Source organism: Ananas comosus, linkage group 6 (genome assembly GCF_001540865.1).
Source record: "Ananas comosus cultivar F153 linkage group 6, ASM154086v1, whole genome shotgun sequence".
In the NCBI taxonomy this organism is placed as follows: domain Eukaryota; kingdom Viridiplantae; phylum Streptophyta; class Magnoliopsida; order Poales; family Bromeliaceae; genus Ananas; species Ananas comosus.
The window spans coordinates 14,218,516-14,241,266 of NC_033626.1; the positions used below are offsets into that span (position 1 = coordinate 14,218,516).

General features: G+C 35.9%; 2 protein-coding genes and 1 long non-coding RNA gene across 5 annotated transcripts in view; 1 reads left to right on the top strand and 2 right to left on the bottom strand.

The window, feature by feature from the left end:
* On the bottom strand, positions 826-3,961 carry LOC109711585 (uncharacterized protein At1g04910). The gene is made up of 5 exons (XM_020234723.1): positions 3,260-3,961; positions 2,789-2,957; positions 2,359-2,448; positions 1,989-2,272; positions 826-1,442 (listed from the first exon to the last, which is right to left on the bottom strand). Exons 1-5 carry the CDS (start codon positions 3,838-3,840, stop codon positions 947-949), a joined length of 1,620 nt encoding a protein of 539 aa, XP_020090312.1. The 5' UTR covers positions 3,841-3,961; the 3' UTR covers positions 826-946.
* The window catches only part of LOC109711456, a 9,958-nt gene continuing 1,930 nt past the window's right edge, over positions 14,724-22,751 (top strand). Inside the window, exons 1-3 of the long non-coding RNA XR_002216603.1 lie at positions 14,724-14,826; positions 18,178-18,227; positions 18,328-18,400. This is a non-coding gene — a long non-coding RNA (uncharacterized LOC109711456). The remainder of the gene's footprint in view (positions 14,827-18,177; positions 18,228-18,327; positions 18,401-22,751) is intronic.
* Positions 15,065-22,751, bottom strand: part of LOC109711455 (beta-glucosidase 24-like) — an 8,791-nt gene continuing 1,104 nt past the window's right edge. The window contains exons 3-13 of one of the 3 annotated variants that reach the window (XM_020234496.1): positions 18,580-18,638; positions 18,367-18,442; positions 18,203-18,280; positions 17,803-17,890; positions 17,362-17,617; positions 16,958-17,073; positions 16,623-16,840; positions 16,517-16,548; positions 15,976-16,078; positions 15,766-15,874; positions 15,065-15,550 (exon numbers count right to left, since the gene is read on the bottom strand). In XM_020234496.1, the coding sequence (XP_020090085.1) occupies positions 15,376-15,550; positions 15,766-15,874; positions 15,976-16,078; positions 16,517-16,548; positions 16,623-16,840; positions 16,958-17,073; positions 17,362-17,617; positions 17,803-17,890; positions 18,203-18,280; positions 18,367-18,442; positions 18,580-18,638 (1,310 nt within the window). In that variant the 3' untranslated portion in view covers positions 15,065-15,375. Of the gene's footprint in view, positions 15,551-15,765; positions 15,875-15,975; positions 16,079-16,516; positions 16,549-16,622; positions 16,841-16,957; positions 17,074-17,361; positions 17,618-17,802; positions 17,891-18,202; positions 18,281-18,366; positions 18,443-18,543; positions 18,639-22,751 lie in introns of all 3 variants that reach the window. The other 2 variants (XM_020234495.1, XR_002216602.1) reach the window with 2 other exon arrangements.

The window sequence follows — 22,751 nt, forward strand, 5'->3', positions numbered from 1 at the left end:
ATAACAAAGACTTTCTCCAAGAAATAGCAGCAAATGCTAGATCTAATTTAATTGGTTTTTGAGTTGATCAAACACTCTAGAGAACATACCTAAATGGCCCCAAATTTTATTTAAAACTTATTAAGTTGGAAGCAGAACATTCTAATATTTGAAGCTTCACTCATAAGACGCAATGAACTAATAAAAATATATGAATCATCTTATTTTTCAACTGCAGTAATAAGTTACACTTTTTTTAAAAAGTTTTTTCAACTATTTGGCTTTTATTTTTGGAGTAAAAAAGAGCCCAAAAAAAAAATATCTAAATTTGGGATCAAAATGGTGAACAGCATATATAATTCTTGCGACGAACAACCTTTAGACACCGACCATGATCAGCTCATTCCACCCCTCTTCAAAACATCATAAATGCATGCGAAATTATTGGGTGCACCTGTTCTCTTCCTCACTGAATTTACTCTCCCACACCCCCACCTTTTGTACGGCCACTGCAGAGCAATTGAATTTGCTTTTTACAGCCTCATAACACCATAAAATCCAAAGAATGACCCAGTGGATCTGACGAAAATTTTCATTTATGTTACATACATATACATGTAAATAGGTAGGACGAATAACGTGCATACGAGTGCTGGGAAAGGAATTAAACTAGATCTAATCAATCAATTATTGATCCTCCAATCAAAAAGAATAAATAAATAATTACGGAAAAAGCCGGAAAAAGAAAATAAAAGAATAAGAAAAGCGACAAGGTAACGGCTAAAAGAACCTACAGGGGCAACTTTTTTTCCGTAATTATTTATTTATTCTTTTTGATTNCCAGCCCAGTAATTTACTCACCATAATTACGTGCTCTCTTTCTCTCTCCACCAATCTCGTCGGTCCCCCATTAACAACCGGTGCGTTGCTTGCTGCTGTCCTTCACAAAATCCATGCACCGTTTTTGTCACAACGCTGATGCAGCGGCCGTGCCGTTGCACATGCACTCAGGCACCGGGTACGCCGTAACGTCCTTGCCGACCTTGTCGGTGCGGTACTCGGGCCCCCCTACAGAGCCCTGGTGCAGTGCCTTCACCACGCGGTTGAACTCGGATTCAGGGAGCGAGGCGTCGAGAAAGTAAGGGAGCATCTGGCGCTTGTTCGGGGTGATGAACTTCTTGTGGCCCGCGAAGGCGCGGTGGCCCTGCATCAGGTGGCCCATGTTGCCGCCGTGGGACGGCATGAACACGTCGCTCTGCTCGCACACGATGTAGTCGATCGCGGCCATGAGGGAGGACTTGTTGGCAAAGCGGTCGAGCTCGCCGGGGAGGGAGATGTTCTCCTTGCTGTAGAAATGGGGGAATTCTCGGGTTAGCGGCTCCAACGCGGCCGGGCCGCCGAATGGCTCGCCGCCTGCCCAGTATATTCTTGTGTTTCTTGGGGCTTCTAGTGCTTTAAGCAGCCTGCATTGACTACACCATCAGACAATAGCATTCATAGAAGAAAAAAAGAGAGGAAAAAAAAAAAATCATATACCGCAAGCAAGATACAATGCTGGTGTTTCTTCTATTGGCTCGCTTTGCCCAGATTAGCTAGAGCTTCTTAATTTCGTTTCGTTTGAGACAGAGCCATCAAACGCCTAAATAGTTTTCTATCAAAAAACAATCCAATAGCTTCACATAGCAAGACTCTGCTTCTAAGGTCTTTGAAACAAGTTCAGGTTCTCAGTTCTCACTACACTGGAGATCAGCTCTAAACTTTAAAAAGAACATGGCATTTACTTTCCGAGTAAAGAGAAGTCGCTTTAGAATTCGAAGCCCAGCTTGTGAAATAGTTTTTCTACTCTAAAAAGCAATAATTAAGCAATGTGATCAACTGGTAACACTGAAGCTTTTGTCATCCTAAATCATAAGATCCAATTAAGGGAGCTTCTACTGCTGCTGCTACTACTACTACAGCAAGAAGCAGAAGACCGTAATGTGATTCTTAAACCTGCGGAGAAGTCGTACCTAGCGACCTCTAAGGTGTTCAATGGGCAGAGCCCGGCGAGTTTGCGGTCATGGTAGCTCATGTTCGACCGCCCGGTGAGCAGCTCCGGCCGGAGCGTCCTCTCTTCTTGGATGATCCTATCGGACTCAGTGCTAAGCCCGGGGAGACACCCCGTTCTCACCCACACGTCCTTCTCCATTCTCAGGTGCAGGGCGAGGTATGGCCCCTTGCTTCGCATTCTCATAGCTAGCTTGTTCCCCATCTCCGCTATCGGCGCCGCGAACTTCAATGCTTGAAACGCAACCTATGTAATAACAAGTCAATTATACGTCCAGATTACATAATAGTAGGATTAAGTGCTAGTGACAGAGTGTGATTATATATATATACTTTGCACCGAAGCTTTTGGAGGTCGGGCGGGAGGTCTTTTGACAGCCTGGAATCTAGTCCTCGCAAAAGTAGAACCCCTTCTTTATTAAGCTGCAAAACATTACAGAGTTTGCATAAATTTTGCATAGGTAAATAGATATTGAAAATTTTCCAAAAGCCACTCTTATTTCGTGGAATTTTTCCACGCATTGATCTAAAGAAAGAATCCACAAATTGGGCATTTTGATCCTTTGCCGGTATGCCAAGAACATTTTGCTCAACACAGAAACCAGAGTAGGTAACAGTTGGTGGATGCCAACTAAGAACCCTGTTTGTATAATGAGGAGATGCAGTGGTTTAAATTGACAGATGATTCGCACCAAGTCACTGGTTTAATTCGTAGAAGCAACCAAATTTTTCTAATAAAAAAAGGGGAGGGGGGGGAGCTCACCTTTTTGAGGTACCTCGCACGAATCCAACGCGGCGAGACGTGGAGAGGAGTCCGCTTCTCCACCACCGGGCGCGTCATTACATGCGTCGACGGGAGCGACGACACCACGCGAACGTCGTCGGCGAGCACCTTCTTGAAGTGCTCCATGTCGAAAATGTCCGAGAACTCACTGTTACAAGTTAAAAACACAGTATCATACAACGGTAAGTTCACCTACGCGGTGATCCAACGCGGAGCGTATTCAATCATTGCAGGAGAGAAAAAATATAGTTCGAATTATTCAGACCCTATGATAATAATCCTACTGCTGGATTATTGAGGAGCTCGCAGTTTAAGATTAAGGTAGCGTGGGAGAGATCAAAGGCTTATGTTTTTGAAAATAAAAATTTTGATAAAATAAAATAAAATGGGAGAAGAGAATGGGGATTTTGAATTTGAACTCGAACAGGGTTATCGTGGGGGAGACGCTACCTCTCGTCGCCCCAGACGACGTTAACTTGGAGGATGGGGACGACGAGGGCGGCGCCGAGGATGCGGGCGATGACGACGGCGTCGACGATCTGGTTGCGCTGCTGGTTGAGCCCGCCGGCGACGACGACCAGCAGGTACTTCCGGCGACCCTCCGGCGGCTCCCCCCGGTACTCCTCGCTGAAGCTCAGGCACGGCCGGTACCCCATCCCATCCGGTTGCCTCCAAAACTCCCCCTCCGCCGCCGGAGACGAGGACGACGACGAAGACCGCGACAACGCCGGAAACGAGGACGACGACGATCGCACGCCGACCTGGGCGCAGGGGATGGGGGAGAAGGGGATTACCGGGCCGAGGCGGAGCCCGAGGCGGAGGGTTCCGAGGAAAGCTAGGGCTAGAAGAAGGAGGAGGATCCTAGGGCTCGAGGAGACGATGCGATTGATCCGAAATCGGGAGGAGGCGGAGGAGGAGGAGAGCTTCTTAGGGGAGACGACGAGCGATTGGAGGGTGGAGTAGGAGAGCGCGGGGATGATCTGAGAGGGGACGGAGATGTACGAGAGATGCTTCGTCTTCGATTTCGCCATTAGAGGAGCTCGGCTACCTCCGAGCTGTCTCTCTTTCTCTACTCGATCACTTCCCCTTTCTCTCTCTCTCTCTCTCTCTCTCTAGAACGAGAAACAAGTGAAGAGTTTAATACGTAAAATAGTGGTGAGGCGGCGGGAAGGCGAATAGTGGGTTAGCAGGAGGATTAATTATTAATCAACTCGGTGAAACCGTAATTAAGAAATTAGTCCGTAAGGTTTGAGCGGTGGTTAGCAACTTTACTACGGGTTTAGATTCTTAATGAGGGAACAAAATGACGATTTTGCCTCTCGTCTCGCAGGGGGAAAGATTCCGCTGCGGATAACCCAGTGAAAAACTTGGCTCCTCCTCCGCAGGGTGGGAGCGAAATCGCGGTCACGTGGGTCTGTCGGGGCCTACGAAACTTTGGGCCGTAGTGATCGGACGGTCGAGATGTTTTGTTGCATGGCTCGGATCCCCGACGTTCTGACTTGGAGTCAGAAGAAACTAATATCTGCACCGGGTGCATGCTTTGTTAAATTATATTTTTTAAAAAAATAAATTTAGTTAAAAATATGAAATGTATAAATTTTGATCTTCCAATCTCATATATCAATTATTTAGTTTTTATCCCATGCGCCGGAGATGGTAAGTTAAAATATTGTAAAATTAAAATTAACTCATTAGGTATTGTTGTATATTAAAAAAAATTCATATATATATATAAAATTATTCAACTCTTTTGTCTAGATAACGATTGTTATCCTATTTAATACTTCTAAACTTATAATTCTCATATGATGCAAGCATAAAAAGAAGACTTTAACTATTTATTGCTGATTTATTCACATCTACTATGGAAATTTTTTTTGAATTTATTAATTAATATTCTTTTATATTAAATAATTGCTCTAATTTTCAAACTACTTTAGCTCTAGACAACAAGGCTTTCAAAATGTATATTTTTTTATAAAATAAACTCATTTAAATATAATAGGTCCCATGCATCAAAGTAAAATCAAAAATTTAAAAATATTAATTTATCAATATTAGGTGTGGTGTAGAAGGCTATATAGCTAACGCATGCACCTGGTGCAGGCAATAGTTTGCGCAGTCCGGGCAGCGTGGGGGTTACGAAAATCGAGACGTGTCGTGTTGTGATGTTCCCGGGCCAGCTGGAGCAAGGTGACATACAACGGGATTCATTACTCGGTGCAACGCACGCATGTCACGGTTTGTGAGGCTGAATTGTGGGGCCCAGTTATTTGGGCCCACATGTCAGGTGGATTTTGCGCGTTATCTAGTACGGAGCGAGGCCATACGTACAAAATCGACGGGTGAGATGGATTCTGTGATGGGATATTTACGGTGGATCTTCTGCCCGCGTAATATCGTCTGTGTGTTGCTTCCGCATGCGAGATTTCTCAGACGCTTACGTGGCAACTAGTCATTGGTTCGGGACCAAGCTATGTCTCATCTCGTTGGGAGCGAATATAGTCAAAAGTTGCGGACTCGGGGCGGGGGTTTAAAAATAGGTGAATTTATAACGGGCAGAGTCATCTCGACCGTCGATCTAATCGGAAGATGCACACACAACTGTGGGGATGCTGACCGTTGACTGCTCAACAATCTACTTTTCACCTTGGATTTCGCACGTGCGGCAATTTCAAAAGGGGTTAATGGCGTTACGGGTGTAACCCACGAATCCATTTCGAATTTGATTCCCAGAAACGGAAATTTATAAAACAATTGGATGAGAATATCGAAGTTTTTTATTTTGATTTTGATTTTCTTTTTATTATTATTATTGGACCCACGAAACAATTCAACTAGTTTCGCAGCAATGTGCGGTAGGATGGGATACAGCAAATATTAGTTTTGATGGTTAATTAATTACAGGTTAGACGTAAGCAAGATTGAAAAATAATGTAAAAGAAAATTTTTGATAAATTCAGAACATGAATTTTAAATTTAATGAAATTAGACATGCAACGAAACTCGAACTCATAACTTATTATTTGATATGGTCCATGCGTATGTACTTCATGCCTGGCTTAATTAGTTTTGAGATTTATTCATTCAAATCCAAATTATTTTGTTTTAGTATATAACTCGAAAATTAGAGGCTAGAATCCCTCATACGGAGGTTTAAATTTTCGACCTCGTTCATATATTGGGTAAGAACCACTATTAACTGTTATTTTATTTTTTTTTGAAATATAAGTAGCACGCTACCTGTTTTGTTTATTTCATTTAGAAATAAACTTAGCTGAAAATATGAATCAACTAGCATTCGAACTTGGGTCTCGGATATCAACCACCAAACTCTTTGCCACTTGCTCTGTAAACGGTTGGTACTAACTATTATTTGTTAGAATCCAATAGTTCCCTAGTTAGCATTAGCATGCATCAACATTTTGGAATCAGCTTCGGGGCCTGGCTGTCCCACCCTTGTAGCCTAATTCATCATTCCGTTGAATGAAGCGGGTAGCGTGCTACCTTTTTCTCAAAAAAAAAAAAAAAAAAAAATTTTGGAATCAGCATGTTGGAACCCACGACAACCAACCAACCAACCAACCATGCTGCTGAGTACCACCACTCAATTTAGCCATCAAGGCAAGCTGTAATTAGTTGCTCCACAGCTCCACGAAACTTCAAATGCTGGTCCTGCGCTGGAGAAAATTAAGATATAGCCGATCGAAGACATGCAGATGAGAGTAACAAAAACCTCCAGATCCTGCATTCTCCCGAGTGGGCCACAACTTTCGACATTTTCTCACCCTGCACCTGCAATTAAGTACATGGATAAACTTCAAATACTAGTCATGTAGTTTCGCGCTTTCTCACTTTAATACTTTATGATTTAAAATATCTCATTTTTAACATCTTATGGTTTTATTTTTCTCTTTTCATCAGTACTTTTATTAACTCCCCATTAAATCATGTATAAAAAGTACTTCAGATATCTCACCTATGGTTTATCGAATATTCACTCTAGTACTCTATGGTTTACCAAATTTTCATTTCAATATTTTATGGTTTTAACTTTCTCACTGATTTGATGACAGAATTAATATAGAAAATAACAGAAAGAGAAAAATAAAATCACAAAATACTAAAATGACATATTTTAAACCATAAAATACTAAAATGAAAAAGCGCAAAACCACATAGATGATCTTTGAAGTTTTTCTTAAATATATATAGATTCGATATTTCGAGATTTAGATAAACCAGAACACTCTATTTTAGCTTAGCTTATCCTGCATGGCCTTGTATTGTTTCCGCGTCGCCTCAACGGTATTGTAATGCACCAATGAAAGGCGTTTCACTTCTCTTTGTTGTATCCCTGCTCTTCTACGGCCTACATTCGGAGCAATATCGGAGTGCTTAGGGCAGATGAATACACCCCTGTGTATTGGTTTTTTAAAAATTATTAATTGCATGAGATGTTCACAAAATCTTTCGCAACATATATATAGCAATGTTTATAAGATTAAGTGCCGTTAGGAATTATTATTGTTATTTTCTATATTGTTAGTGTTTCACTAGATGTATCTCGAACATATATACTTAATAACCTACTTGTTGGAATGTTGGTGTACGTACGTACATAAATACTGAGAGAGAGGGACACTACAACCTCGGCACAGTGACCAAGCCATTCTACGTGCCCATTTAAACGTGGAATTATGGGCGCACACGATCGATGTTGCTGTCTCATTTGTCGTGTTACATTTTTTCTACATTATGATGTGAGGAAATGTACACAGCAGGGTTAATCCTGTAACAGGTGACGACATTAGACCCACCTATTTTAATCCTGCAATTAATAGTAGCAAAGGTTAGTTCTAAGATATGCACAGTGCAGGGCATGGGCTCATAAAAGCAGGCGCAGATCTCATAAAGAGATTCACGAGGTGGAGTAATTTAATAATTCATGTTTAGAATATATTAATTTGATAAATCACTTTAATTTTTATATGTTACAAGTTGTTTTATATATATAATATAATATATATATATATATATATATATATATATATATATATATATATATATATATATATAAAGCTTTTCAAATCTCAAACTCAAGTTCTAACACATTTCGTGTTTATTTTTGTGTAAATCATAAAATTAATGTAACTCAAATCCACTTCACCTCTTTGACTTTTTCTCTAGAGCACTGAATTTAAATGTTATCGCCTCAGCTTTTTTTAAAAAAAAATATTATTAAATATTAAAATCAAAACTCTAATTTCTTTAGAATAAATTGGAGTAACTTTTTTTTGTACAATGAGTAAAAATTTTTCAAACAATAATGAAAATTTTAATTATTTAATAATTAAGTTTTATTGAGCTAAATTTACTACTATATTTAGGAGGTAATGAAGTTTACTTACTTACATCAAAACAAACAATAAAATTCAAAAAAAAATTTAATTTCACCAATATTAAGTTACACCAAAATAAATAAAAAAATAATTACATTTAACTTTTTTTTAAAAAAAATTACATTTAACTTTCAAACTGTATAAATTATATCAAAACAAACTAAAGCATCATTACACTTGAGTTATGTTGAATTTAGAAATTTGTTAATTTAAACACCCCCTTGTTAATAAAAGCTACTATATGTATAATGATCGACTCATCGATCATTGTTTAGGATTTGGTTTGAAGTATGCACCACTAAGGTTTATTAATATTGAAACGTAATAAACAAAAAGAAAAAATGGACACATGTGATGCATACATGTGTTCCAAACAAAAGTTTTAAGTTAATTTATAGGAAGATAAATTAATCGAACTTGGCTTCCACAAAAACAAACAATAAAAAACGAAAACGATGGGCAAATGAACAGGGCCATCACAGGTGTCGGTGCGATTATCAAATCACAAATAGTAATTACTAGGATTTAATTTCATCTTTCACTGAAGCAAAGTTAATTAATTTGCTAGAGTAACAAAAAGTAAATTACTTTAAATAAACCGCCCAATTAACGCAATTAATTAGTCCTAAACCTTTCCAAGTGGCTAAAGATTTTTCTAATAATTATAAAATATACCTTCTCTCTCTCTCTCTCTCTCTCTCTCTATAAATAATGTGCAACACTTATTTATTTGACATAATCCCAAGATCCTCTCTCCTGAATGGATGGATGGGATTATATATTAACTAGATGAGGTTAATTAGATGGATGGGATTAATTAGGGATTAATAAGTGGTGGTTAAAAAGCCCCTGTCCAAAGTGGTTGAGCAGTGAGCATCACTATAAGACCTTTTTATCTCATGAATTCTATTATACTATTCCAACCACACATGTACGGACCAGAAAATGGGATAAAGAGATAAGCTTTAATTTAGTGCTTAATTACGTTTAGCCCCTTTAGTTCGTTCTTGGTGTTGGAATCGTAATAAAGTGATATGCATGGTCCTGCACTACATTATTATTATTATTATAATTATTATTCCAAATTAAGCATATAGCCTCTGGTTCTTCTCTTTTTTTTCCCCATCATTTTTTTCTTGGAGAAAATTTTTCTCTACCTTTTCGGTCAAAGTTAACGGGACGATCGATTTTCTAAAAAATATTTTTAAAAAATAAGTTTCTCATTAAAAAATTATTTTTTGCTGTTTAGTTTATAAGAAAATTAGCATTCCTGTTTAATTTTTTTCTTTTTCTTTTAAGAGTTCATATTTTGTTTTTAGATTACTTTTTTTTAAAAAAAAAAAAAAACTTAGCTGGAAGTAGGGCATTCCAGCGATGCAGTCAATTTAAATATGATCTATTGGAATTCTCTATTTTATCCACACAAGAATAACTCAACCCACACAACCTAAGTTCGAAAAATAATATCGTGGAGAAGAGTGTTTCTTTTATTTTCTTTTTTCTTAAAAACAGCTTTTCGCGCTTTTTCGAGAAACCAAACAACTTAGTGACGGTCTCTGTGAAATTAATTTATTTTTTCAATTCATTACTATAAAAGAAGAAACACATTAGTTGCATAAGATTAAATCTTCAATGAACGCCAGTTTAATTATTTAATTTCAGTTAGAAGATTATTTTATCATGGGGTGCATTGTTGTTTGTTTTGTTTTTTTTTTTTCTCAACATTTTGAATTGTTTTTTTTTTGAGAAAAAAAATTTTGTACTTTGAGATGCTTTTACTATTTTGAAAATGTAAAGTAATTTAATGCAACCTGCTTCCTATCTATTATTTTCTTAACCACCGATCAATTAATTACATTGATAGTCAGTCTCAGACATTATTGTGTTGGATAATAATATCTTTTCCCATTTTAGCAATATTTTATACCAGGTGGCTTTATTCATTTGAAATTGTGTCTCTCTTTTTAATCGAAAATGTTAATTATTGTTGCGAATCTTTTACTTATTACTGTTACTTGTTCAATCTCAATTTCTCACTCGGGGATCGATGAGTAAAAAAAAAGTACGATGTATTATGTCGAACGATCTTACTGTTTAAATTTGAGCTAAAATATTATCTTCCAAAACAACTTCATGGAGCTTAAACTATCTTCCAAAATTCGATTTTTAAGTTCTAGTCAAGTTACTGGAGCTTCTAGAGAAGCAATGTTCTAGTAAAACTATTTGAAAAGGCCAAAACAACTTTCCATTAAAGCTAGTGTACATGTGAGCTTAAAATAATGAGTTAAAACTTCAAAAAATTAAAAAAATTGGGCTGATTTTCTTTAAATTTTTTCTTTGAACATTGCTCTGAATTGAACACTTTGAGTTTGGTGTGATCAGATGGATTAATTAGAAACCTAAAGAGCTGGAAACAAACACACACACACAAAAAAAGAAAAAAAAAGAAAAAGAAAAAGAAAACTAGTGTTGTATTAGCAATGAATAATATAAAGGACATTAGGGCCCATGAGCCTACTAGATCTCTATCACGACAAACATGAGATGAAGAAGAATCTGATGCCAAATGGTCTCTCTAAAGAAACTCAGTTCTCTCTTTTACAGCCATTCAATCAATTGATAGATATACAATATTGCATGCGGATTCTCTCTGTTAGATGTGACTCGAAATCTACTATCGAGAGTTTTCCTTCTCGTTTTTTTCCCTAGAGGCGTGTGATCGTGGTTGGTTGTAATCTGAAGAACATTGTATTCTCTTTTTCGTTTCATAGTGAAGCTCTCTCCTTCCTCGTCCGTGATTTTTTTTCCCTGCAAAGAATTTTCCACATAAATCTGTGTTTCTTTATTTTCTGTTTGTGGTTTGATTGTTTTTTGTGTTCGTCATTTCGTTTCTATTTGTGCGTTTATCATAACACTCTCCATACAGAAAATTTGTGAATTAATAGAATAAAAATTATCATTGACATATTCGTGTTATATAAAAACTAATTCAAGTTTACTATGTTAACTCCAATGAAGCTCAAAACCAACAGTGCCAGGTGACAAGAAGAAACAACAAGTTATCCGAGTATAAACACAGACCCAAAGTTAGGATTTGGATTTTCTCTTTTTTGTTTTTTTTTTTTAACTAAAAAGGGTTTAAGTGGATACAAGAGGCGATTGTGGTGCTCTCTTAATTAGTTACATGTATCACCTTCCCTATGCGAGGTGACACACACTTCCTCTGACCACGCAGGGATCAATTAAATTAAACAAAGGGGGCCACAAATTTGTGCTTTGATGGTGAAGTACTGTTTGGTTCCTTTACATTAGACGTTAGAGAGCTCCTCTCTTTTCTTTTCTTTTTTTCTCATGAGAACGTTGCATGTGTTCTCCCTTTTTCTCCTATTTTTATTTTGATTTAGTTGTTCTACTTCTTTTGTATATATCCACATGGTTTTAGCCTGAAACTTAGGGGCGATGGGCGCCATGCGACAGTACTAATGTTGTATATGATCATTGTACCAGCTGAAACTGTAATGATTGAGGCTAAATTTTGACGAAGCAGCATGAAAATAGGCTTTAAAGGAGCAAAATATGTTCCGAGTAAAAGTTTTGACTTAATTACATCAGTTGGCCTTGAACTGGGTCCTTGTTAAAACTTAAAACCTGGTTTTTCTTTTTCTATTTTTTATTTTTTTATTTTTTTGGTTGATGTGGACTAGTGTTATATATATTGAGGTTAGAGCTACGTTTTCTTGGCCCGGAAATGACAATTTCTGGCTCAATTTTAATGTTTGTTGCGGTGTAATAGTTAATCTCATTCATCTCGATGGTGTGGGGGTTTGGTGTCCATTTAGATAGTTTTTGAGATAAGTTAGATATTTGAATACGTAAAAAAGTTGAATTTTTTTGCTCCAGCTATAATGAGTTGGTTTGAGGATCTAAGTAAAATTATTAGGATTTCGTGGTCCAACCAAACAACTTTTGCTAGAAGCTTCTGTGCGGGTCAAATGGACCCTTTATGTCACGAAACCAATTATTTCAATACTTTGGATCCTACTCTGGCATCTCTCTCTCTCTAAAAAAAAAAAAAAAAAAAATCCTACTTTGGCTGGGTTCACTTGCGTTGGAACATCTATCTATTTTCATTGTGTTTATGCCCCTCCTAATTTTGTATTGCACACTCCACAAAATATTATTTGCAATAGATTTTTTTTTAAGAAAAAAACAATAAGTTATTCATTTCATTCATTTAGCAAAATAAATTTTGTAACAACAGTTAGACGGTCCATAAGAACCTCTAGAAAGCAAAACTAAAGGAGACGCAAAAAGAGAGACATGGACGAGAGAAACAAATTAAGCTTAATCCATAGAACCAGAGCAAAGGAAACATGAAAAAAAATTACAAGAAAGAAAAGAGACGGTCCTGAAGCCAACGAATACTATTAAGTACGTCAATAATCAGACTTAAGTTGAGATCTAAAAAAGTAATGCTTTTCTTTTCCAGCTAATTTTGCAAGAGAAAAATTGAAATCCAACCTTGAAGTAGGGCAAGCTTATCATTATATTTTTCACCTCTTCTTGACTAGGAAAAGTCGGTAGCTAGAAGATTGAGCGGACCGATATTACATGTGCATAATAAGACTTTCATGAGATTACTTCAAGAGAACAAAACCTTTTTTTCCTTGCATGATTTAGAGGCGAAACTAAAACCTATGTCCTAAGACTAGTATTTTTTTTTTTTTTTTTTGAGAAAAAGTAGCATACTATTGCTTCATTCAATTAGAAAATAAAGTCGGCTACAGATTAAGATAGTCTGGACCTCAAAAAAAAAAAAAAAAGACAAAGAAAAAGAAGATTAAATGCAAAAACGTTTCCATGAATTTCTGAGCGTTCAGATCTCCGTCATCAACAGACAACCCAATGCACGTTTTGATTTCTAAAAAATTCTTCTATTACGCTTTAATCAGAGCAATGGTCACCAGCTCTTTACCCCCTATGCACCTATTTTGAGACTACACACTTTTCAAATCTCTCTCGAAGATAAACGATTATTAAGAAACAGTTTATTAGGCAGCAATCCTTTTAGCATAGCCGTAATATGAGGGCAGCGTGAAAATAGGTGGTCCATAGCCTCCTTCTTATTCAAACATAAAATATAATTTCCATCCCCACTCCAATCTCTTTTTAGAAGTACGTAACTATTTTTGCATTTTCAATGTTTTAGTTTGAAATTTGATCCCCTAAAGCAAAGTTGCTACCTCGTTAGGTAAGTTTTAGAGGTACGTGTCAACCCATGTGTTCCCATACGATGCATCGACTATACAATATGATGATGTATATTATCAAAAGGAGTAGATCTTATCGCTTCCTTAAGCGATCTAGTAACATGATCTTGAGGATTAGCAGAGATCTAACTGTGCCTATTGTATAGTTTCTCATGAGATTACTTCAAATGATTGAAATACTTTTCTTCTAAGAGTGTGATGTAGACACGGAAAATGATGCCCACTATCTTATCCTTACGTAAACATCTAGCAAAATTCAAGTTGTCAACTGTTTTTGATGCATGCCATTTGGTGTTGATGGGTTCTCTAAAAAAAAAAAAAAAAAAAAAAAAGCTTTTTTCTTATTGACTTTGAACTATTCGAGTCTCAAAACAAGGAGAAACAAAGAAGCAAAAAAAGCCAAGCTTAAAGATTAAACTATATATCTAGCCTTTTGACTTGGATGGAGACCTTAAGCCCCTGTTTTGGATTGGATATAAGAGGGGGGATTTTGTACCCAAACATGAATGATTAGGGGTGGGAACAAGCTATTGTCACCCATATTTTTTAAAAAAAATTTAAATTTAAATTTTAAATTTTAAAAATTTATAATTTATAATTTTAAAATTAAAGTTTATAATTTTAAATTTTATTTTGTAATTTGATATTTTATATTTTTTAAATTTAAATTTTAAAATTTAAAATTTTATATTTTTAAGTTTAAATTTATTCTCAAATTTAAAATTTAAAATTTGATAGTTTAATTTTAAATTTTAATTTCAGATTTAAAAGTTAAAATTTTAAATTTAAAAATAAAAATTTTAAAACTAAAAATTTAAATTCAAATATGACGAGAGAGATAATATTATTTTTCTATTTATAACTATCCATTATTCTTCTTATTCCATCTTATTTTTTCAAACGCTATTTTTTTTTTTTATTCCTGAGAGCAATCAAATTTTCATCGAAACATAAAATTGGTCTAGCTTTTGCTTATACAGTTATACCTGAACTTGTATATATCTCTAAAATAAGTACTTATACCCGAACCAAAGGAAAGTCTAAAATCTTATCAAAACGTGAGAACAAAGCTTACACTTGAAAACTTTTTCGTTACGTGTTATGAACATATCTCTAGTACTTCGATTAGGCCCACAAAGAGAAAATTCTAGGCCTATTAGGCCTACTAAGCCTACGAGGCAACACAAAACACGGCCCATTTAGATGGGCCGACCCAATATTGTTTGGGAGTGCAACAGAGTAGAGTGGAGCTCGTGGGGTTCGGAAGGAGATTTTTCGCACGATCGAGCGAAACGGAGCTCTCGGAGAGATCTCGATCGCTTCCTCCAAACCCTGAGAACGAGAGGTGCATTCTCATTCCTCTACTTAACTCTATTTTTCTTTTTTTTTTTGGTTTTTAAATTCTCGAAATGTTGAATCTATAGTAATTAGATTGCATGATCGCATCGATTCGGTGTAGAAATCTCGCGATCTTCGTGTTTCAATTTCATAAAACTTGTAGCAGTTTAGTATAATGCAGAAACCTGGATGCAAACTTTTAGGAAGAGAAGTATATGAATTTGGGGAAATTTTACAGGTATAACTTGAAAAATCCTTTAGTTCTCAATCGATTTTAGTGAAAACAACTATAAAATGGCTACCAACCAGCATGTAGGGAGTAGTTCTTACAACTCGATTACACACATAATCTTAGTTTTTAACCAGTTCAATCCAAGAAAAAAAAAAAAACTAGTAAAACACTAACATGGTGAATGATAAAATTTTTAAAGTGTAAAGGCCTTGAATTCGTCATCTGTAAGGTTACACACATAATAGTATGTTACAACTTGTTTTCTCTTTGAGGTAGGCAAAGTAATAGCAAGGATAGTAATAGTGAAGCTGCTCTTTCATTTGGTCACGACTGTCCTTTTAGGAAGCTGCGAAACCACAGAGAAGAGCTCTTGGGGTATCTTTTACGACCATCTTTGTAGTCGACGTAGTTAATGCCGAATCGGACTGTGTAACCATCCATCCATTCAAAGTTATCCAATAGCGACCAAGCGAAATATCCTCGGACGTCAACCTTTTCCCTGTCATCGCAAAATAAAGAAGTATTTTCATATTTCTTACTGTCATATAACAAGGAAACATTTATTGAGATGATTGAAATAGTTAACAACAAATAACAAATACATGGAAACAACATCAAAAGAAGATCACATTTGCAACATTTATAGATGATGCCTTTGCTGGTAGGACTAAACTGTACCCAATGCTTATGTGTACTTTCTAAAGAATTACTTACCGTATAGCTCTCTGAACATACAGCAGATGTTGCTGGTGGAATTTTATTCTAAAGTTGTCCTCCAAAGCCTCTTTGAGTGGCAAGGTTCCATTGTTTATCTCATCAACTCCTATAAGATAAAGGAGATCTATTAATCATGTGAAGTTCGTATAGCTGATTTCATTTTAACACTAAATAACGAGGAATATAGCAGCTAGGAGTTGATCTCACCGTTCTCTGTGATATAGATAGTAGGATTGTTGTACGTCCTCTTTGTGTAGACTAAGAGATCTCTTATTCCTTTTGGGTAGATGTAGAGCCAGTTTGAAGCAGCCTGTGGTGCACCAGTAAGTCATACTTTATGTACGTGCAAGGAAGCATGTCCTATTGGATACAAATATGCTTTCCAGCAATTTGTGTAGTACAAGATAATGCATGCAATTATGTCCAGTGTACCAATAGCCATGATTTGAAAGTTTGCCTTTATAAGTAGTGTAGATATGTCGAATACCTAGTAGTTTATGAAGTCTTGTTAGTGATTTAGAAATTCAGTGTTGCTTGCTTTTTCTGAGTGAAGCATCTTTTTTTTTTTTTTTCTTTTTCCAATTTTGTCGCTTTCTTGAGTTGTAACATTGCGGCAATGCAAAAGTTGAACAGAATTTTTTGATTATATCTTTGAACAGTGGTGCCCTCATGAAAAAATGTAGATTCACCTATTATGATAATGTTGTTTAATGCTTGTAGATTTCAACTGCAAAGAAAAGAGTCATACCTTTGGACCAATAGGTTTCCCATTTCTCTCCACTGTTTCGTTGAGGAAAATACAATCAGCATGCAAAATCTTCTAAATTATGGATCTAGAATTATTTTCAAAGTACCTGTTTGATTAGTTAGCGAATCTGTGTTGTAGCTTTCGTGGACTCTATTTGGAATTGAAAAATCGCGAGCAAATCTTGAAGTATAATAGTTGAGTCCGATGAAATCAAATGATCCTTTCACCATTTTGGATTGCTGCTTTGTAAATTTTGGTAACCGGTCTCCAACCATCGTTTGCATGGTAATGGGATATTCTCCCTTGGTCAAGGGGTCCATAAACCTATAACAATTTTTTACACAAGTTGAGGTCATATGAATCCATCGAGTGCTTGAACTGCATTTCGGCGGTAAGTTTACTCTTGATCACTCTACTATGTCAGGCTTTTCAAAGACTCACCATCCAAGCATGAAGTCCAGAGCACGCTTAGCGGAATCCTTGTCATGCTTGGAGTCAGAGTAGGGAATAAACCAATTGGTTACTAAGGTTATAGCTATCTTACCCTTTTGAAATGCCTGCATGGTGAAAACAGAAGAATGAGTGGAGAGGAATAGCTAAGGTCTGGAAAATCTACTATGTTAAGCATATCTTGATTCTCAATAGCAATCACTTAATCTATTATTTTTTGCCTTTGAAGCAAAGAAGTTTCTACATTCTCCAACCGATTAAATTTTTCTTGTTTACCCAACTATAGCTTTTCAGCTTCTTGGGGGTCTGTCTGAATCATCTGATAGTGTTAGAAATAATAAAAGTGTTTAGAATCTTTAATAGCTTTGTAGTGAATGTAGAAGGGAAGTTCTCACCTGGTACTTCTCTCTATATACTGCTACTGCTGCTGCGTGAGCCAGAAGCTGGTTATGAGCCACAATATAAGGCTCTCGGCCCGAGTCTCCTCCAGTGCAATTCAATCCCTCAGAATGCGAACACCTACCTGGAGCTAATATACCTACTGCATAACCTCCCACGCTGAGACTCCAGGGCTCGTTGAAAGTGATCCAATGCTTTACATTGTCACCGAACTCTCGGAAACAAACTTCGGCGTAGTCACGGAAATCATCCCTGACAATATTCCCAATTTGATAAGGTTGGCCTGTAGTGTACATGATCCACTAAACTTGTGTTCTGATCCAGAGGCCTAACTGGCTGAGTCGAACTTGGCCAAGTTTTAATTTGGTTTCCAAGTTATACTGTTGTACTATTTAGGGGAAGAGAATATTAGGGGAGTAAGTGTATAGATTACTCACACTATACGGTGACTTAAGAAGCTTCCATACTGGTCTTCTAAACCTTGGGGAGAGTCCCAGTGGAAGAGGGTGACAAAGGGCTGCAGACCTGCATAAGTTAGTATCATATAATGACATGAAGGAGTTCAAAACATTTTGATTTTGATTGCCAAAATCATATTTTTAGTGAATTATGTTCTTGCAAATTGTTGGCAAGTTGGTTATTGTCTAGTAACTACTTCTTTTAGATTTCCTTTCCCTTTGTTATGATTCTATGTCTTGAATTGCTCCATCATCATGTATTTTCTGTTTGCAGTGCATGTTTGTTTTTAGTCACTAGCCATTTTATTTACTTCTTTTAAGTCACCTTTTTTTTTTTTCTATTTTTCTTTTAAGGGCATGAAGATGAGAAAACAAAAACCATTTGAAACGAGCTCTTTGATGAGGTTGTTGTAATACTTGATGCCTTTTTTGTTAACACCTCCGCTTAGGCTTCCGTCTGTCATCAAGTAACATTAGTGAAATAATTGATTTATATTTTTGCAGAAAAACAATACAGTCAAAGTACATAGAAGGATCACTTACTGGGCAGAATTCTTGGCCAAGAGATGGAAAACCGGTAAGCATTTAAACCCATTTCTTTCATGATTGCTACATCTTCCTGCACATATATACATTATACGAACACGGGTAGTTTCATTTTTGTGAAAGAGATACGTAGAGTAATACTGTAGCGGTAACAAGATTAAGATAGACAAGAACGTTAAGGGTAGGAATGCAGGTTGTGTGTAGTGATACATTGTAATGATGGTAGGAATCTACCGCCACGTCCCCGTTGCTTCTGTCTGCAATTTTTTCTGTGAACCATTTAAAGTAGCTCAGAGATTAACTTTTACGACACAATATGATTCGAGAATATAATCAAATGCAAACTTTACCCAAAGCTAATTGAGAAAGCGAAATAGTCAATAACTATATTTTATAAAGTTATCTTGTATTTTATCATGCTGTTTGACTTTTTTAAAAAATATTCAATCATTTTGCTTGCACTATCTTGCAACTTGCTAATGTGCTCAATAATTATATTTGCACTCCATACGACACTAAAGGACTAGTGTACCTAGGCTTTTTAGAAGCCATGTCCACAAAATCCTAGTACAGAGAACAAAAAGAAAAGAGACTAGGTGTGCTCCAAAGTACTAAACAGAGTTCCCTGGGAATATAACACATAGAAGCTTAATGGTCACACGATAACTTAAAGGGTGCGTTTGGTTCGCGCTATCTTTTTAAGATTCCTAGTAATCCAATAGGAATAAAAAAATATGACGGTGTTTGGCTAAATGCATTAAGTAATTTAGTTGGTAATATTAGATTTACTTGGGAATGAGATGCATTGTAAAGTACTAATCTCATTTCTTTGAGAGAGGATGGGTATTCTTATATTAATGGATTGGGGTAATTATAATATGTCTAATATAATCTCTTTCTTTCTTCTCACCCGCCGGCTAGTTGGTATTATTTTTCTTTACACTCTAACCTCATATCTCTCTCTAAACTTATCTTTTTCTCTCTACACTTCGACTCTTTTTCTCTCTCTAAACCATGCTATTTTTCCCCATCTTTTTCTAAAATCTCAACTTTCTCATTCTCTCTAACCTCGACTCTATTTCTCTTCCTATTTCTTTAATTATACTCTCTCTTTCTAACCTATATTCTCTCTCTTTTTTCTAAAAGGATGTTGAAATTTTTTATAGTATTATTTAAAATTAATTAAGAAAATAAATTAACTAATTGTATATTTTTCGTAATCTTAAATAGCATGANGAGTAGCTCTGTATTTTGGATCCGAACTATGTATATGAAACTCTATTTTATTTAGCTTCAGTTTTCTCTAGCAGCTCTCTACTACTGTTTGTAGTAGTGTTTGATTTACAGGTACAGCTATCGCTTCGTATACAGGGGAAATTCCTTTGTATACGGCGGATTTGTCGGCGTGCCCGGGAAAAGTGTAATCCGGGGCGTGACACCACTTCTCATGAAAGTTACGTCCCACTTCACATGGAAGTTATGCCCCACTTCACATGAAAGTTACGCCCCACTTTTCAACCGTCCCGCCTAAACGCTCCTGGCCTTCAGGCGCCTTATTGTCGACTCATGGTGTACCACGTGTCCTTATTTCTTCAGCTCATAAGTGGGCTAGGTCGGCGTGTTTATTTCAAATTTGGCATCAACAAAGCTCTAAGGGAATCTTGACCTTTTGGCATTTGCATTTTGACTCTCAATACCTATAAAGATATTTCTAGAAGGCTCCAACAAAACTTCTGATAAAACTCTCCTTTAGAGTTTAGGTGATTGAAAAGGAGAAATCATGAAAAAATATTATGTCCGTGACACTTAGCTTACTAATATATATCAGCACTTTACTCTCTTATGAATTAGTGGATTTGAAGCTAATTTCATTTGACCTCTTATTTGATAGGTGTCATGCATCCGCAAGATACCTGACGAGAAATAAATCCTCCTAAGACTCCATCAATTTTGCATGTACTATATCAAATGAATTTTCTTATAGCTATGCTTTTGACTATAAGATCATCATGCATGACATGTTAAGCTCCTCACATTTCCCTTTTTTTATTTTTTTTAACCTTTCGAGAGTAGCTCATTTTTCCAATTGAAGTGGTCCTTTTCTAACATTACAAATACGTACGTCCTTAAGGTTACTCTAAGGGTGCGTTTGGTTCGCGCTATCTTTTTAAGATTTCTAGTAATCCAATAGAAATAAAAAAATATAACGGTGTTTGGACAAACGCATTAAGTAATCTAGTTGGTAATATTGGATTTACTTGGGAATGAGATGCATCACAGAGTGCTAATCTCATTCCTTTGAGAGGGGGTGGGTATTCTTATATTAATGAATTGGGGTAATTATAATATGTCTAATCTCTTTCTTTCTTCTTACCCGCCGGCTAGTTGGTATTATTTTTTTTACACTCTAATCTCATATCTCTCTCTAAATTTATCTTTTTCTTTCTAAACTTCAACTCCTTTTCTCTCTCTAAACTATGCTATTTCTCCCCCTCTTTTTCTAAAATCTCAACCTTCTCATTCTTTCTAACCTCAGACTCTATTTCTCTTCCTATTTCTTTAATTATACTCTCTCTTTCTAACCTATATTCTCTCTTTTTTCTAAAAGGATGTTGAAATTTTTTATAGTATTATTTAAAATTAATTAAGAAAATAAATTAACTAATTGTATATTTTTCGTAATCTTAAATAGCATGACTAAATAATATGACCATACAAACCAAACACCGAAATATTATATTCTTAGTAATAGTAATAGGAATAAGATTCTCGGATATCTTTTTACTCCTAGTAATCTTTTATAGTGCGAACCAAACGTGCCCAAAAAGTAAACCTGGTTATGTAGGGTCTCCAAGTAGTCATTTTCTATCTCATTTTTGTGTTGACCATGGTAGCCCCAATCTCCACAGAAATAAGTTTTGGCATGAGTGCTGGACAAAAAGGTCACCATCCTGATCTAGTGCCCAAAATAGTAGCCTTATCCTTCCAAATTGCATGATAGAGCTATATGAAGCACAATATCCAAGGGTTGTCATTTTCTTTTTTGTGCTCCTTTTCCACACACACAAAAAAAAGGTGGTTGTGACAGGCAAATAAAATGACAGTGGGCTTATCCAAACCATCAAAATCTTTTCCATGATATCTGTTGCTTACAATGTGCACACACTTTTTACTCAAAGCAGGATTTGCACCGGAATATCATAGGCTAGGGTAGAGAGTACCAATTACCTGTTCTAAGTAGTGGCAGTGATCCAGCCATCATTGACAGCGTGATGTGTCTATGTGAAGATGCATTATATTATATATAACATGACTTGCTACATGTAATTCTAGAGCATACTTCCTAGATTAAGATTGGTATAGGCTTAAAGGAGGTGTCCATATTATTTTTGTTTTACACAATGGTGAAATGTAGAGATGATTAACTTTGTGACTACCAAGTGCAAACTGAAATTACCCGAAAATTTTGTAACCTTCAAAAATATTCAACCAATCTGTGTGCCTTTGGTGTTAATATATATGATCGAACAACTTTCTGTTGGCACACTTTCTTAGGAACCTAGTTATAGACACATTAGTGAGGAGAAGAAACAAAACATCCAACTCAAGTATCTTATTCTAAATGGTCGACTATTATTATTATTATTATTAGAACAATGCTACTAGACACCCAAAAAATGGGTGTAAATCTTACAACTCTTCCATTCAAAGGCCAATATTTTATACTAGTCTTATCAATTGTTTTTCGTTAATAATACAAATTCAGAAAAAGTTGTTTAAATCCTTGAATTGAGGAATGTTAAAATTACACCTACTTTTTGGCTGCACAAGTAGTATTTCTCGTATTATTATTATTATTATGTAAATGAGGGAGACGCGCACTGCTCTCCACTTTCAACACATGACACAATCTTGAGATCTATGGAATCTTTTATTTCTAATAGGCAATAAAGATTTAAGAGGTCATTTTCGTTTCACTTGTCCTCGAATTGGGGGATCTATTGGATTCCTCTGCCGCCCCGCCGAGCTTATTTCATATCTAATCAGGGATATGTAGGGATGTTAGTGGGTATGGATACCCAAAATTTTATCCGAATCCGAACCCGAATGAAACGAATATATCCGATGCTAAATGGATATGGATTCGGATATGGATATCAAAAATAGAAACCCGACGGATATGGATTCGGATATGGATTTTGACTCTACCTGACCCGAACCCGAATTTATTTTGTATTATATATATAATATATATATATATATATATATAATATATATATATATATATATATATATATATATATATATATATATATATATATATATAAATTTGATGTTATATTTGAATTTGTATTTTAAAAATTTAGATTTAATATAATGTA

Bases quoted from the DNA above. Each gene is read 5' to 3' on its own strand.
- LOC109711585 (XM_020234723.1), bottom strand. From the start codon at position 3,840: ATGGCGAAATCGAAGACGAAGCATCTCTCGTACATCTCCGTCCCCTCT. The intron at 2,958-3,259 runs GTAGCGTCTCCC...AACTTGTAACAG, and splicing joins GTCGTCTGGGGCGACGAGAG to TGAGTTCTCGGACATTTTCG. The intron at 1,443-1,988 runs GTACGACTTCTC...TAGTCAATGCAG, and splicing joins AACACCTTAGAGGTCGCTAG to GCTGCTTAAAGCACTAGAAG.